Source organism: Thamnophis sirtalis, unplaced genomic scaffold (genome assembly GCF_051295495.1).
Source record: "Thamnophis sirtalis isolate CommonGarterSnake01/CBP01778 unplaced genomic scaffold, rThaSir2_p1.2 scaffold_6, whole genome shotgun sequence".
In the NCBI taxonomy this organism is placed as follows: domain Eukaryota; kingdom Metazoa; phylum Chordata; class Lepidosauria; order Squamata; family Natricidae; genus Thamnophis; species Thamnophis sirtalis.
The window spans coordinates 133,836,475-133,854,113 of NW_028261386.1; the positions used below are offsets into that span (position 1 = coordinate 133,836,475).

General features: G+C 39.6%; 1 protein-coding gene across 1 annotated transcript; it reads right to left on the minus strand.

Annotated features, from left to right (window-relative positions):
* Positions 1–7,047: 7,047 nt before the first annotated feature.
* On the minus strand, positions 7,048–16,767 carry CLN8 (CLN8 transmembrane ER and ERGIC protein). Its single transcript, XM_087718986.1, has 3 exons — positions 16,710–16,767; positions 12,366–13,015; positions 7,048–7,834 (listed from the first exon to the last, which is right to left on the minus strand). Exons 2-3 carry the CDS (start codon positions 12,906–12,908, stop codon positions 7,511–7,513), a joined length of 867 nt encoding a protein of 288 aa, XP_087575112.1. The 5' UTR covers positions 12,909–13,015; positions 16,710–16,767; the 3' UTR covers positions 7,048–7,510.
* Between the last annotated feature and the right edge of the window lie 872 nt (positions 16,768–17,639).

The following is a 17,639-nucleotide window of genomic DNA, read 5'->3' on the forward strand; positions in this document are numbered from 1 at the left end:
AGCCAACATTTGGATTTCTTCAAACGTTAAGTTTTTAACATTTAAGTTTGCATTTGACTTGCTATATACAGGGAGCTTTTTAGATGAGGTAGAAATTATTGTAATTTTTAATCTTGATTTATTAATACTAAATGTTACTTTGAATATTTCTCCTTAATCTTCTAATGCTTATGTATATCAATCCGGTGTACATTCAAGCTTTTTATTCCCTTTTTTTCCCCCTGACTGATTTTTAAATAGAATGAATACCAGATGCAGATGACACTCAGTTTTAAGTCTCTATCCCAGGCTGACCCAGTTATATTTTTGGAATACTTTTGCTGTGGAGGGATCCAAGGGAAAAAATGTTTTCGACTTAACCCTTTGTACTGTGTTTTGGGCCTTCCTAGATGAGAACTTCCTTTAGTTCTCAATGGGATTGCACTGCACCAGGTAGGACCAGGGCGTAACAGAGCATGGAGGAAAGGATATCTTGCACTCACAACTCTTAGGTGTCAACCAGGACCAGGAGTGCTTTTGCACAAATCCACTTTGCGCACCAACTGCACCTTTTTCTTTGTTTGGGAGCATTGCTCAGCCACATCTCGGTCCCCTCAAAGTAGACTGCTGCAATGCGCTTTATGCACGGCTGCTTTTAAATATTATTCTGACGCTGCAACTGGGGTGATGTAGGGCAATTGTTTACAGCTCAGTTTACCCTCCATCATAGCTTGGCAAGGTGCCCTGGCTCCTTCTGGCCATAATGTTCAATTAAAAGTGTTGTCACCTATAGAACCCTTCGTGGCACGACAAAACCGCGGTCCACTAAAACGCGCCCGATTAAAGCGCGTCGCTGACATCAGCAGCAGCGCGACAACGACCGCGGAGAAAAAAGGGCGCTTTAAGAAGCGCTTTGAAAGCAAGCCGATTCACGTAAAGGTAAGGGTTAGGTTTAGGTTTAGGTTTAGGGTTATGTTAAGCGTTAGGGTTAGGTTTAGGGTTAGGTTAAGGGTTAGGTTTAGGGGGGGTTAGGATTAGATTTACGTGTTAATTTTAGCTTTACCGTTCACAGCGTGCTTTTTTCATCACGCTGTGATGACGTCAGGTACGCGGTTTCGTCAAGCGCGTTTTAGTCGACCGCGGTTTTGTGGTGGAACCGAACCCTTAATGGCCTGGGACCAGATTATTCGCAGAACCATCTCTCTTTGATCAGTTTTTCCCATCTCACTAGGTCTGACAGGTTTGGCTTAGTATTGGATCAGCGATGGAGAACCTTTTGGGCTTGGTGAGGCAAAAGTTCAGAAAATGCCAAACCTGACTCTGCTGGCATGTCACCCACAGACCCCGAGTAAGAAATAGAAAATTCTCTATCCTCTCTTCCCCCCTCACACACATCCACACATCCAGGCCACCCTGAACAGCAGCATCTGGCCTTCAACTTCAGCCCAAGTTCTACCACTTCCACTCAAAAAGGCTACCTCACATTATTCCCCAAGCGTGCAAGCCCTGGGGAGTGGTACAATTGCCCCGGTGGTCTAGCACTCCCCAAGATCGCTTACCTTCAGGTGGGGTTCTCTTCCTATTGACAGGGCCCTGCAGCCTACCTGAGGTTGCTCCGGGTCACACGAAGCCTTCTTTCTTGAAGCAGGTTTTGAGAAAGCTCCTTTGCAAGCCTCTGCAGACTGCACAAGAACAAGGCGGACTTTCGAGAATAGTTATTCTTGGGTGTTGGTGAACACTGGTGGGTCACCTAAAACGTGGCACGTCACCCTTGACACATACACATCTTAGATGGCACTATCTAATACTGTGATGTTTTAAAAAATCAATTCCAGTTGAACAAAATACTGAATTGTGAAATCAAAATAAATAATTTTAAACCAGAGATTTAGAAGTTTACAGCAATTATATTTTTTAATACACAGGTGACACATATCAGAAATAATTATATTTAAAATAGAAAGTAATATGGATTTTATTGTTTAATGCAGTTCTAATAATGAAAACCTTCTGGAGAAATAAACAAAAAAATTTTTTTTGCATAATACTGAAAAATAAAATAGGTGCCAATCTGAGATTCTATAGGAAAGAATCTCCTCTGGACACAATGAGTGCATTCACATACTGCCTTATGAATTACGTAGGAGCATGAAGACTGTTGTGAGACACATGAAACCAATCAGCATCCATTTTGCAACTCTCAAAACCTTACCACATGGGCGATGTGAAATATTTTGGCTATTTGCATGGCGAAGGAGTGTTAAAAAGAGATTTTTTTTCCCCCTTAAAACCTCTAAGCCCCTTCCCCTAATGGGTTGCAATCCCGCCCACTTTAATATGCCATTCTTGCATGCCATGTCTTTATTATAAGCCAATTAAGTCCCAAAATTTTGGTTTGGATTTGATAGCTGGCTCTCCTGTCAGAAGAAACAGTTAAAAAGAACTGTAGCTCCTTCTATGGTGAACTGGAAACGTCACTGCTTGTATTTCCCAAACAGTCCAAGGTGGAAATTCAGTGTTTGCAACTCTGACCTCGTGGCTGGAGTTTTATAATCACAACTGGACCACAGCAAGTTAGTAAGGCTGTCATAAATAGATCCACAGAATAAGTAGTAAACTGGTAGATTTGGAAAATGTTAGTGATACGTAGATAGTATAATCAAATAGAAACATTATTCGGCAACAATGAGAGACAATTCCTTCCTTGTATAATTGTGAGCAAGGCTAAAGTGAACAACTAACACCTTGATGTAAATATATAGTAAACCTCATTTGAAATGAAGGATGCAATTCGGATGGCATGGTACCACTCCAGAAAAGATGTAGGATTTGAAGATTACATGACGTTGATTCTAGTTTTTCCTTTCCACAAATGGGCAAAAATATTGCGCTCTATAATTTACCGAGAGAGGGAAAGACCAAATGGAGATATGATAAATGTTTATTAAGCACAATAAACACAAACAGCTCCCTAGACTTCAGGTGATATGAAATCATCTGGAACTAGTTCAGAATAGACCCCCAAAATATATAGTTTCTTACAAAAAGGCAGAGTTGCTCCTGGCTTAGGTATTTTTAAAATCACCGAGGACAAGACCGTTAATGGCTAAGTACTCATTTATGCTGTTTCAGTTTGAATATAATAGACTTTCCCATCATGGTGTCCTCCAGATACACTTCATTTCCAAACTTCACAGCTATTATAATATTTGGGAATACTCAAATACACAATCAACACCTTCAAGTAACACCACGAAGAAGTCCATGCCTTTTTTTATTCCACACACAGATATCTAGAAGTATCTGAGTGGCTTTCTGTGACAGAAAATGAAACTAGATAAACTTCTGGGTACCGGTAATTGCATTTCAATATATTAGGGGGGAAAATGATTAAACTAAAAATGTTAGAAAAGATTTTTTTTACTGACAAAAAAGCACATTTCACTGCCCATTATTTTAACTGCAAGCAAAAAAATTGTGAAGCTTATTAAATAATCAATTTTTAAAAAGGAAAGAAAGCACTACATTTATTAGTAATTACTAAAGAGCAAGAAAAAAACAATATAGCAAATATATTTGCTGCATAAAATACTTTAAAAATAAAGTCCTTATTTTTAGGAAGGAGCTATCCTCCATTAGCAGATAATACATAACTGGGGATGGCAATCAATATAAAACACATAATTTTTGGTTGTTGACCGCAAGGGGACATAGGGGAGAATAAAAGCAGGACAACTCAATAGCAAAGGGTACAAATAACTATCTCATGTTCAACTTTATCAGCATTATTTAAGTAGGAAAGTCGTAAACCACTTTTTGTAATACCTCATAGGGCAAGTGGGGAAAGAGAAAGGTGCTTAATTCCCTCCCCCCCTCCTACTTTTCTTCATTACAAAGTGCACATGTTGACTTTTCTTCAAACTGAAACATATTTTAAAGATCACTTGCATGAAAAAGAACTTGGAGCTGCTAAGAAATATTTACAAAATGCAAGTACCCTAAACTAGCTTGCAATTAAGAACAAAGCATAGCTGAGACACCCAAACTTCTCATCTATCTAGTTCAGCTCTCACATTTGAATAAAAAATGAAATTCTATCTAAACACGTGGTTTCATTATTAGACTACTACAGATGCCCAACACCCACTATTCATCTTTAAAAAATACTCTACTTAGCTATTCTACATTTTTTGAAAAGTGTACTGTATCCCAACAATTCTACTTTTTAAAAAATACTCGTAAGAGAGAAAAAAAAGTCTTATTTCTGTTGCAAATTTGACGGTCTGCCCCAGGAAAATTCCCATTTCTATTATTTGGACCTACTTTTTCTTTTGGTGCCAAGCAGCAAAGAACCATTTAACAGAGCTCTTTTACATTTTAGTCAGGACGCATAACCTGCAATCACAGCATTCTGTAGTAATGCATAAGTTCTACCCATCCATTTCTTGGTGTGGGGCCTGTGGTGGCACTAAGGCTGCCACCAAATACCGAATATGTCAGCAGGGTAAACTATTACACATATACATCTTACATATGCATAAGGAATAAAAAAAAAGTAAATCAAATTGAATGGAGGTGTGGCCTGACTTCTTTTGGAACAGAACAGAAATGACATATATTCAGGAGTGAGAGGAATTCTAATCAAAATAATCATTAGCAGCAGCATTCCCATCTAAATCACAGTACTGATTTGGTCAGGGGAAAAATACAGACTGAACTCTGAATTATTGTAGGCAACTGAGATAAATAAAAAAGCTATATATTAGCAAGTGAACTAGAAAAATTAAACTCATTTAAAAAACAAACAGTGGCTACTGCACATGGCAACTAAGTTATGGGTTGTACATCAAATATATCTGAAATTGTTTACTAACTACTCCTGATTATAGATCAAGCATTAAGACGTTATTCCATACATAGTGCAATTTCTCACCCACAGAAACATAGGAAAATAATATATACTACATGTATATAACTTTTTCGGTGACCAATAGGCAATCTACCATTTGATTGCTTCCATTTTTGCAAGGTGCAAATGTTTTAATAAAAAGTTTTTGTTGTGCAAACTGCAACTACTTTGCTACTTTGATTAAAAACAAGCAAACTGGTAAACTTCTGCTATTTAGAAAGAGATCCAGTGTCTTGGTCACAAAATAAACTGCCATTGAAGGATTGCAAACGAAAAATTTATACTTCGTTCATTATAGAAATGCTAATCATTATGACTGGGAAGACCAGTCATTTTGCCTAGAGCCCAGGGAAAATGCAATTAAACAGATTTTTTCTGTGATTTTTTTCAGAGAAAATAACAATGGGCAGGTTGTTATCTTCCAGAAATGATGTATCCAATGAGAACATTCTAATTATTCTAAAATGACCCTGATTGGATTTTGATCCCAATCCCATCTGTATTAGCAATAGCAATAGCAGTAGACTTATATACCGCTTCATAGGCCTTTCAGGCCTCTCTAAGCGGTTTACAGAGTCAGCATATTGCCCCCAACAATCTGGGTCCTCATTTTACCCACCTCGGAAGGATGGAAGGCTGAGTCAACCAGCCTTTTGGGGGGGGGTCATTTAGCCTTTTGGGGGGGGTCTGTTTTTGACAGAAGACTGTAAACATGGTCACAACCATCTTCAGAATGCAAATTTTCAATTTTTCATCCCATATTGTGGCTACTACTCAGAAAATGTAAGTTAGTCAAGAAAAATACATTAGTTGCGTCATTCCCAATAACATTTTAGCTAGAAATATGGCATAATTCAAAATATCAAGAATGAAGAGTATCGAAGATGATTTAAGATAACTACCTTAACTTAGATTAATTATTATGCTGGTCATTAAGATTTGATTGATAAATTAACTGCACAGATTCAAGCCAGGTTTCCATACATGCATTTAGATTATGCAAAAATTTGCCTCTCGGAACTGTTATTCTTTCCAAATAATGACTAGAGTAAATGTTTAATACTTCTGGTATGTCTAACTTTCACAAATGTAATACTGTTTCCTAAACAGGGAAAAGATAGAAATTGGAAAAAAAACTTTAGACTTCAACGTTTTGTGCAGTCTTACCGCTTGCCTTTCACTAATTTTACTAGGGTGGGAAGAGAAAGATATATTTCAAGCTATTTCATTTACATATTTCCGTACTGAGCTTGAATATAACAGCATTAATCTCAGATTATCATGCGTTCTATATTTCCTATAGTAAAAGAATATATACCAAACTCAATGCTTTATCTTTTAGAGTAGTTGTATATTCCAGATAATTTTATAGCACGTTTGTTTAAAATAAGATGGGTACTTGTATGTCACAGCTGCCATTAGATGGCAGTGTTCAACAAGCTTTCCATTGAAATACAGTATTAGGTTAAGGTTGAGTTTCAGCAATTGTTATGCAGTAATTAAGTAGTGGAATAAATAAATTTTAAGATTTATACGTTGATTTTTGGATTTTAGGGCCTGGGATTAACAGATAGAACAGAACTTAATAGAATTTTATAATTTTGTATTTGTATTTGGTTTATTTTCCTGTCTAAAAGGTGGGGATGCAAAAAGCTGGTAGCTCAATCACCTTCAATCTCTCCTAATGAAATTGAAAAACAGCAGCTTTCCTAAGGTGCCATATCAAAAATTGAATGTGTTACTTATTGGATTATTATCTTTAAGGCATACAGGCTTTTGTACTAGCCACTATGTAATATTGCATGTCAAAGAGCAACGTTTTTCCAAAAATGTTAAACCCAAGTTATGACCATATTTTCCATCTCCAATTACTCTTCAAATTTAAACTATATTTCATAATGTTCTAGGATTGGTGCTAAACATTTTGGTGCTTTTCTAGGGGGAAATGTAATGTTACCCCTCCCTTCTCATAAGAGATACTAAACTGGAATGGTATTTGGCGTTCATTAGATAAGGCAGTGTTTCTCAACCTTGGCAACTTGAAGATGTCTGGACTTCAACTCCCAGAATTCCCCAGCCAGCATTCGCTGGCTGGGGAATTCTGGGAGTTGAAGTCCAGACATCTTCAAGTTGCCAAGGTTGAGAAACACTGAGATAAGGTAGCAAACTTTACATAGAAACTGATTCATATATAAATGAAAAGGAATAAGTGCAATTTTAGATTGATCAATCCAATGGGAAAGAAACCCCCATTTCTTGGACATTCTTTGAGACAAGACCCAGAATCCTTTCTAGACTGTAATCTGTCCTAGAGCTGACACGTTCAAAATAGCAAGTCCTGGAAGCAGCAATGCAGGTTCTAAAGATGGACAGACGAGGCAGTTTGTTTTCCTGCACTTTGCTGGTTTATAGAATATTCCCAGATGTGACTAAGAATGCCCGACATTTAGGACACACCTGCAACATTTATTAAATGAGATTAATAATATTCCCAATTAGGTAACATCACTAGAAACTAGTAATTTAGATCCCTTGATAAGACACAGCTTCATATTCCCAGTTGTCCTATCTTATTTATTTCTGACCAGATTTTACGGCTACCCGTAGAGATCCAAGTCAGTTTCAGAGCCCTTTCTTCTGGAATGCTTCTCCGTTTACTTTCACAGACGAACCATTTTTCATTGCTGTACCACTAAAATTCCAGTCAGCAGGAGAAGAAAGTTGAAGAGTCTTTTTGTATGTCCAGTAGGGATTAAGTATGAAGGTAACAGCGCTCAATCCTGTTAATAACACAGTAAAATATAAGAGTCCCAGATTTTCCATCACAGCATTCCAATTGGAAAGACACACCCACCACATATGGTAGGTAAGCATCATGCGGCAGTGAAACATGTGGATCATTATCCATTGACTTGCCTTCCAAAGAAAAGTATTAGCCCGGCCAGCCTAGGGGAAAAAAACAAAAACAAGTTAAAATACCAAATAGATAGAATTTAAACGTATTTCACATGAAACAAGAACCATACTTGCAAAGTTAAAGCATTATAGAATGTGACTACTTCCAAATTTGTTGAAAGTTATGAAAGAAGCAGGGAATCTGAAACAAAACTAGCTTGTGAGTAAAAACTTGATTAAACATCTGGATCACCTTTTGGAGGACAAAATGGAATGTCAGCAAGAACAACCATTAGGAAGTATGCTTAAGTTCTTCCAATTCGAGCAAATTCATGCCTTTTTGTCTCATGACTGAAAAGCGTCGCTCAAAGGAAAAATAATCTTTTGCTTTATAATCCATGCCCTACATCAGTTACAGAACTGGAAAATGCAGGAGAAAATGTCCCAAAATATACCAGTAAAGCTGCTCCAAAGACTGCTCCAAAAACAGACTTATTCCACAACAGATCTAGATTTCATCTGTGGAGTTTAATCAAATCCGTGGAAAACAGTACTGGCTACCTCTTAATTTAGATAAAAAAGAAGGATGTTTCCTGCCACATTATCCCAGGCTGTATTAGTAGGAAGTAGAATTCAATTGAGAAGAAAGAGCCAGTTTAATCTAGTAATTAAGGTAACATGTTAGAAAGCGGGAGACTGTGAGTTCTAGTCCCACCTTAGCCATAAAAGCCAGCTGGGTGTCCGTGGGCCAATCATACTCTCAGCCCAACCCACCTCATGGGGTTGTTGTTTTGGAGAAAATAGGAGAAAAATGTCTCCTCTATTTGTAAAAATAATAAAGGCAACATATACATGAATTTGTCCTTTACTATTCTAAATCCATCTTACTAAACATCTTTATGGGGTTCGAAGTACTCTTCTAACAAGGATAATATTAAATTGGAGGCTTCAGTATTCTGATATAAACTTATTATAACATGCAAGGTCTCCCACCTATCCCAATATCTCTAGTCTAGAGCAGTGTTTTTCAACCTTTTTTGTGCAAAGGCACACTTTTTTCATGAAAAAAATCACGAGGCACACCACCATTAGAAAATGTTTAAAAAATGTAACTCTGTGCCTATATTGACTATATATAAAGTAATTTTCCCACGGCACACCTTACACTATGTCACGGCACACTAGTGTGCCATGGCACAGTGGTTGAAAAACACTGGTCTAGAGAATAGCTTGAATCCTAAGGCAGGGGAAATCTGAAAATTTCTAACCTCTCCTTTCTTTTACTTACTCAGGGCATTACTTAGCAATATAAATCATGTTTTATGTGAACTCAGTTAATATTATACCAGTACAGTATGTTCAATGCCAGCAGTATCTCAAAGGAAACATTTGAATTTTGAGTCAGGTTCCAAAATTGCTGTGATTATTTCACCTAAACATAAACAGATGGTCAGGAACCTCCTAGCACAACTCGGCAAAATCTAAGTAAATGATACCTACTTGATCTTGACATTCATATCGAAGCATAATAACCCACAGTGTTTAAATTGCTCAGTTGTTCCTATGAATTTAATTGTTCCTTAATATTTTGAAAGAAATCCTGGAGATCATATCTGCTTGGAAAGACCATAGTCTGACAAAGCAGTTCTTCACCTAATATGTAATAGTGGGTAGTTCATAACTAGTCAAAGATAGTAAAAAGTTTTTCAATTGATGTTACTTACAATTAGGTTCAAAATATTAATAAGAATATTTTCACAAGTGATTATCCAGATTTTCAATCTTTATAAATCAAAAGTATCATTAACCATAACTGATGTACCTATTCTCTTTTACTTTTAATATTCAAATCTAGAAAGGACTGGTTGGGTTCATATAATTTACTCTCTTATTTTCCATAGTTATTTTAATCTAGAAGAGGCAGGTTGGGCTCACATAATATATTCAGCCTAGATTGTGAAAGTATAACTTAGAATAACAGGCACCAGTATCCCTTTTACCTCCTCTACTAACATAATTTTGCCACTGCTATACTTCTGCCAATTCCCAGAGATTAAAGTAATAATAATGTATATCATAAGGACACATTGTCCTTTACATATTACAATGGTTGGGCTCAAACTAACTATATTATGGCTCAGCATAATGTACGAACCAACCACCATTTGGAACCATCTATTTTTTTTTCCTTTTTGCTCTCTAGTCCTACTTATTACTATGCTGAGTTGGGGTTGGCAAGCTTATGGTCTTCCCAATGTTTAAACAAAGCTCCCATCACCCCCAGACACAGGATGAGCTGTTTTGGAGCTCAGCAGTGTCTAAAAGATTATAAACATCCCACCCGTACATTAAGTAATAAGCATTTGTGACACAATTTTTGACCTGGCTTTAGATTTCAAATTAACACATAAGCATAAACTGAAATACTGTCTAAATTGTTTGCATTTCTGTCATGAATGTTTACAGTACAATGCTGTTTTAAATTTGCAGTCTAAAGTATAGTCTATAGCAGTGTTTCTCAACCTTGGCCACTTGAAGATGTCTGGACTTCAATTCCCAGAATTCCCCAGCCAGCATTCGCTGGCTGGGGAATTCTGGGAGTTGAAGTCCAGACATCTTCAAGTGGCCAAGGTTGAGAAACACTGGTCTATAGTATCATGTAGACTGTATAGAGAATTCTATTGCTTTAAAGGAATACTATTCATATAGTAAATTCATAAAGCTGAATGACCACAAGTGGACTCAAAGTGGCATATTCAAAAGATTGTAAAACACACTTATCCCAAAAAAGCAGCTTTATGGGAGAGCTTCTGAACGGTTGCATCTACAAATCTCCTTATCGCTTTCTCTGCCACCTCCAAATGAAGGGAGCAAAAGTGTATGTGGGTTCCCTTTGCTGTCATTTCCCTTATCTTTCCTAATGACGCATATAGTTAACTTCCCCTTATGGTTTTAGAAAAAGAGAAGATGTTATATTATGTCATGACTTCCCATACAAGGTCTTACATAACTTCCTCAAAAGTGATGAACGTTTGTTGACATCAGAATGTAGTTGCAAGAAATAAACATTCTCCAAACAGAGCTCAAGGTTATCATCTTGGATTGGTGGTATTGTGGGGCAGTCAAACAAGCAATCCACAAAAATAGCATCTTAATCTATGGTTCCATGTCACAGGGGGAAAAACTCCAATTATGTATCTAGTTCACAATGTTGTAGAACGGGACACTATATGTATTTCATCTTATTTAACTACTTAAAACAACCTCACAGATAACAGTAGTCTTACATTTGATGTGGTGGATCTCTCCCATGTGCCAAACCTGTCATGCATTGAAATTCTTAATACAACTTTAATTCTTCATTGGAATGCGCACTAATTATCAACATGAACTGTTTTAGGTCAGATTACAGTTCATGTAACTCAACATTCTTATTAACTATAAAGGAAAAGGACAGAGCGCTCTCTCTCTCTCTCTCTCTCTCTCTCACACACACACACACACACACACACACACACACAAGATTAGGACAATTGAATGGAATTGAAAACTACATGGCTAATTTCTACCAGCATTATTTTGAATCTCAAATGCTTCATCATCCTTCCAGTGATATTTCCCATCATCCCCAAACTGGCTGGGGACAAGTACAGAATATTTTTTTACCCCAACCAGATTCATTGATTCTACAATATTTTTCCAGAACGGGTGTTTTGGATGCATTTGTAGTCTAAAACACAGTCATAAGTTAAATTTAAGGTTCCACCACAAATGCGCGCACAACAAAAGCATGCCTGACTAAACCGCGGTGACTAAAGCGCGGTGACAAAACAGCGCGATGAATGAGCGACTAATTAGCCCTAAAGCGCGCCAACAGAAGCGCACTGTAACGGAACCCTGAATCTAACCCTAACCCTAACCCTTACCTTAAATCGCGCTTCTGTCGGCGCGCTTTTGAGATCGCGGTTTTAGCGCCGCAGTGTTGTCGGCGCGCTTATGACGTTCGCGCTTTTGTCGGGTCACGAAATTTAAAGTTACATTTAAATTTAAAGTAGCAAATTTAATAAACACAATATTGAATTAATAGATTTAATATTCCATCCAGAAAAGCTCACTCAAGATTCATGACCTATTAAAATTAATTATTCAGTCGGGTTACTCCTACCTGTTGCTCTACCACTTAAATGTTCTAGATCTGAGAATCGGCTAATCTTTTCAAGTGAGCATTTATTATGACACTCTTCTGTAACAGTTACATCTGTTGGTAGATGAAGAACACTAGCAGTGAGGACCTCCAAGCAGCTATGTACTCAGACACGGGTCAAGGCCTGATCAGTCAGAGCCTCTGGAAATGCATACAACAACAGAGAGGAGATGGAGGATTAGATTCTAGATAGGAGATTCAGCAAGAAAAAAAGGGAAGAGTGAGAATTGCAGCCTGAACTTTGAGAAATAAAATGCTCCCAGAATTGCTGCAATTCTAGCCTGTTTTGCCATATGGATTCCCACTGGGAACTAGTCCAGACAAGATAGGTAATTTTATGTAGCAACTATAGCTGTTCTTTGCTCACTTCTCGCTCACCTTTAGAAGTATCCAAGATATGCAAGTGAAAGGAGTACTCATCTCAAGTAGCATCCCCATCAAAGGTATGTAATGTCCAGATTTTATGTTGATTATCAGACCCAAAAATCCACCAAAGGCCAAAAAATGGTGAGCAACTACGAATGAATCAAAAGTTTTAAAGATAAAATTAGAGACGTGAACGGCTACATTTTCCAGCAGAAAGAAGCCGGAGGCTATGAGGCAACTGAACCAACTCCAGTCCTGCTGGGAATAAACCTTGTCAGCGTGAAAAACTGGATCTAGGAGTAAGGCCCAGAAGCCAGCCACGCAGCTCTGGATGCCGAACACGCCTCGTGTAGCAGCCAGGTTCCAAAAGACTTTCTCCTTCGCTGACAAAGAGCGGTAAGTTCTGCTCAACCAGGAAGACCAAAAATGTGAAAAGCAAAATATTCCCAAGTAGAAAAAGAAGCCAAAGGCCACCAATGCCAAACGAACTTCCCACAGTAAATAATTCCAGGCAAATATGGATGTAGATGTTGCCTCATCATTTTGAAGATTCATGTTTTCTACTTATGTTGAGATGGTCTGGGGAGCATCCGCTTAAGGTCCACTTAAAAATCTTGAACTTTTGCCCATGTAGTCAGCAGCAACCAAATTCTCATGGCCATCTGTAGAAAAAAAATAAGAAGACAAAATGCTCTATACAGTATAGAAATACATACATTACCCATAGTTCTAAGAAGTTGTACAGACTCAGTTTACACACTGCACTAAGAGCTCCTTCAGTTTGGGTAAAACTTTTTGTATAACCAAAATGGCTCAGAATTTTGTGTAATCCAATAATAATTACTCAACAATCTCATTAAGTAAACATCAAATGAAAGTCCAACTTATGCATTATTAGTAGCAGTGCAAAGGTTTCTTGGATTTCTTGCATATACTGTACCTCTGCAATTAACACTGAGATAAAGTATCGCACATTGCTTCTTGGTACCTGTCACTGGCCATATTAGTGTGGCTCTGAATCCAAACACTGACCTATAGAAGAATGTCATGTCTGTGATGGCAATTAAATGTGTAAATATATACCTGTAATGAACTTATTTAGCTATGTTTTTTTTAAAAAAAAACATCAAGAATTGCACATACCATCTATGAAAAGTGCTTTCTGGGGAGAAAACTAAAGATGGCATGGGGGACAGCTGGCTGGCAAGATAGCTATAGTTCCTTGATTTAGTGCCTTCCACAAGGCCTGGACTTATAAAATGGCCCTGCAGAACAGCTTAGACAAAATTATGGTTGGCTAATTTGTGACACAATATATTATATAAATCCAGTCAGTGTAATCGGTACATGGTTTGATATGTTGTGTGAATCTAAACATCCAGGTCAATTCAGGCAAACATGGTTAAGTAAACCATGAGTAAGCAAGGACAGAGTCAAGAGCTAAACAAAAACATAACCAGTGGTTATAGCCAACTATGGCTTCTTTCACTCTGTTCTTACCCTTACTCGGTTGTATTCCACACTTTCAGGAAAATGAAGTTGCACACACAACCTCGAGGCTACTTAGGGAACACTAATAAGATGTAACTGCTGTATTTTGCAGGCAGTTTCACAGGTGCACATGACTGCCTAGTTATTAGCAGGGAAGGGATGTTTTCAAGCTTTCTTCCATTATGCCTGGCAGATGGATTTAAGTAAGCACTAAAGTTCCAGATGCATATTTCATTCCTAGCCATTATGCATTATAAGCACATTATACATTATGATTCAGGTCTGGGTCATAATAATCAGCCCTTAACTGGAAATAAAGACACACAAACGTAAGAGACAACCATAAAAGAATATGCTGTACTTCAGTGGTCTCCAACGTTGGCAACTTTAAGACTTGTGGACTTCAACTCCCAGAGTTCCTCAGCCAGCAAAACTCTGGGAGTTGAAGTCCACAAGTCTTAAAGTTGCCAACGTTGGAGACCACTGCTGTACTTGATTAATGTCCTATCTAATATTTTTAGCAATTGTTCCTGACTTCTGACTTTATTTTTTAAAAACTTTATATATATTTCTCTGATGGTTGCAGTTGTTTGATTACCAAAGACAGAATTGCATTTTCCCCCCTAGAGTTGACAGGCACTCGGTTGACAGACTGTCTCCCATTTACAGAAAAATCAGGTCTGCCTAATTCACAGTTGAAATTCCCAATTCCACGCTGGTTGAGGATGATCAGAATGGGACAGAAGCAACGGCTACTTCAACATTATCCGTCCTACCCAAAGATATTTTCAAAATATATTTCTGCAGCCTGGTCTTTTTAACTTGGAGATACAAAAAGTAAAGCCACTGTCACTAGATGTTCATCATATTGCTAGTAATTTCATATAAGGTATTTTCCCTGATGACTGTCTTCCCGAGTCCTTTCTCCGGACATCTCAATGCTTAAGAATACCTTTCTGGGTAAAACCATCCCAAACGCCCAAGGCTTCCTCAGATTAATTCTTGCCCAGCAACAGATTTATAATACAAGTAAAGCTTTGTGACACCCTCGTTTAAACGCTTAAAACCAATAGGAAAATAAAACTATTTTTACGGAAGTGTGGCTGCCCCAACAACTCTGAAGAAAGACTGAGGGACGGGAAAAAGCAACACCGCATCCTGAAAACTACACTTCCAGTTATAGCTAGTCCTCGACTTACAACCACAATTGAGCCCAACGTTTCTGCCGCTAAGGGAAACATCTGCCAAGTGAATTTTCCTCCGTTTTATGACCTTCCTTGCCACAGCCGTTAAATGAATCGCTACAGTTGCTGAGTAAGTAACACGGCCGTTTAACTGAATCTGGCTCCCCCCGTTGACTTTGCTTGTCAGGAGGTCACAAAAGGTGACCACGTGAGCCCGGTTATACCGCGACCGGCATAAATACGAGTCCGTTGTGCCAAAGCGTTCGAGTTTTTGATCACATCACAAGACCCCAGGGATTATGCCAGGGCCGTAAGCGTGGGAAACGGCCATAAGCCACTGTTTCGCAGCGCCGTTGTGACTTTGGTCACTAAACGAACCGTTGTAAGTCGAGGACTACCTGTGCTTCCCTCAGGCCTCCTCACCATCCATCTCTCTTGTTCTGAAAGAAAAAAAACCAAAAGCTTCACTTCTGCTTAAAAAGAGCCTTCCGGAATTGTAAAAGGAAGAAAGAAAAACCACCGCCTAATGCGGAGAGCAACGGGAGGGCTGCCCCCGTCCAGAGCGGGTGGCGAAGGGGAGCCGGGGGGGGATCTTTGGGGGGGGGATCTTGTCCCGACTTCACCCTGACTTCACCCTTAAAACAACATTGGCAGCCGAGGAGGGTTGTTGCTGCCTTTACTCTTCCTCCCTTCCTCCCAAGTAGGTGCACACACACACACACAAACACACACACAGAAACACAGAAACACAAACACACACACAGAAACACACAGAAACACACACAAGCACACAAACACAGAAACACACACAGACACACAGACACACACAGAAACACACACACAGAAACACACACACAGAAACACAGAAACACAGAGAAACACACACAAGCACACAAACACAGAAACACACACAGACACACACAAACACACAGAAACACACACACAGAAACACACACACAGAAACACAGAAACACACAGAAACACACACACACAGAAACACACACACAGAAACACAGAAACACACAGAAACACACACACAGAAACACACACACAGAAACACAGAAACACACAGAAACACACACACACAGAAACACACACACAGAAACACAGAAACACACAGAAACACACACACAGAAACACACACACACAGAAACACACACACACAGAAACACACACACACAGAAACACACACAGAAACACACACACACAGAAACACACACACACAGTAACACAGACACACACACAGAAACACACACACACAATACAGAGACACAAACACACACACACAGAAACACACACACACAGAAACACAGACACACACACAGAAACACACATACACAATACACACAGAGACACAAACACACAATACACACACAAACACACAAACACAAACTCACTCTTACTTACTAACTTTCTCTCTGAATTCTTTATTCATGTCAGATGCAGCTTCAGGTTACAAAGACACCCAACACCCAACATCCAATTTAAAAGAAGTGAAATAAAAACCCAGAAGACCCCCCCATCCCTTCCCCCCCCCTCAGAATGGCCGGAGCTGCCCCAGCGAGGGAGGAGGAGGAGGAGGAGGAAGCCGCGACTTGCACCCAAAGGGCAGCCGTGTTTTTTCTCTCCGTCTCCCCCCTAATTCCGCGCTGCTCTTCCGAAGCGGCCCTTCCCGCCTTACCCACGCCGCGGCCTGGCTCTCTCTCTCTCTCTCGGCTTCCCTTCCGCTTCTGCAACCGCCCCGCCCGGCTTCTCTTTTTTCCCTCTGTGGAAGTTTTTGGCTCTTCGGGTTTGGTTTTCGTTTCCCAAGAAACGTCGCCTTCTTCCCGTCACGCGCCTCACGCCTCTCCCCCTCCTCACCCACTCCGCCCTTCCGCCCTCCCGGTCAGCCGGGTCCAAAGCGACGCCCGAGGCCGCCGCCTTTGCGCGCTGGTGCTCGCCGGGCCTCGCTTCCCCTTCTCGCTTTCCTCGGGCGGAGCGGCTGGGCGGAACCATTTGGCCGCCCGGAGAGGGGAGGGACGTTTCTGAGGGGAAAAAGGAGGCCGGTAGTAGAGGTGGCGTCGTCGTCCCTAATTTGGGCCTCATTAATGTTTATTATCCGTTTATTATCCATTTAGCTTGTCACTCGTGCGCAAGATAACAGGGATGAGAATAAGCAGGGAATAAAGAACACGGGGAACGGGTACAAATAGATGGGGAGGGTTAGGCCCAGCTGGTGCGCCTCATAAACCAGTGTTTCTCAACCGTGTCGACTTGAAGATGTCCGGACTTCAACTCCCAGAATTCCCCAGCCAGCGAATGCTGGCTGGGGAATTCTGGGAGTTGAAGTCCACACATCTTCAAGTCGACACGGTTGAGAAAACACTGTCATAAACGTTTTAGTAATAATCCTACAATTTGCCCTGTTGGTCTGTAGCTGCCCCTTTTCCTCAGCCTTGGCCAGCGAAAGTTACCTAATAACACGGTGCATTTGCTGCAGGCCGTCTTAAAAGAGAATTTGACAACCTAACTCAACCTTGGCCACTTGAAGATGTGTGGACTTCAACTCCCAGAATTCCCCAGCCAGCAAAGCTAAGCCAGCAAAGCAAAGCTGCCTGGGGAATTCTGGGAG

What these genes read in the sequence shown, in the direction of transcription:
- CLN8 (XM_087718986.1), bottom strand. Translation starts at nt 12,908, where the DNA reads ATGAATCTTCAAAATGATGAGGCAACATCTACATCCATATTTGCCTGG. An exon ending in TATCTTGGATACTTCTAAAG is followed by an intron (nt 7,835 to 12,365) that starts GTGAGCGAGAAG and finishes TTTTTCCCCTAG; the next exon opens with GCTGGCCGGGCTAATACTTT.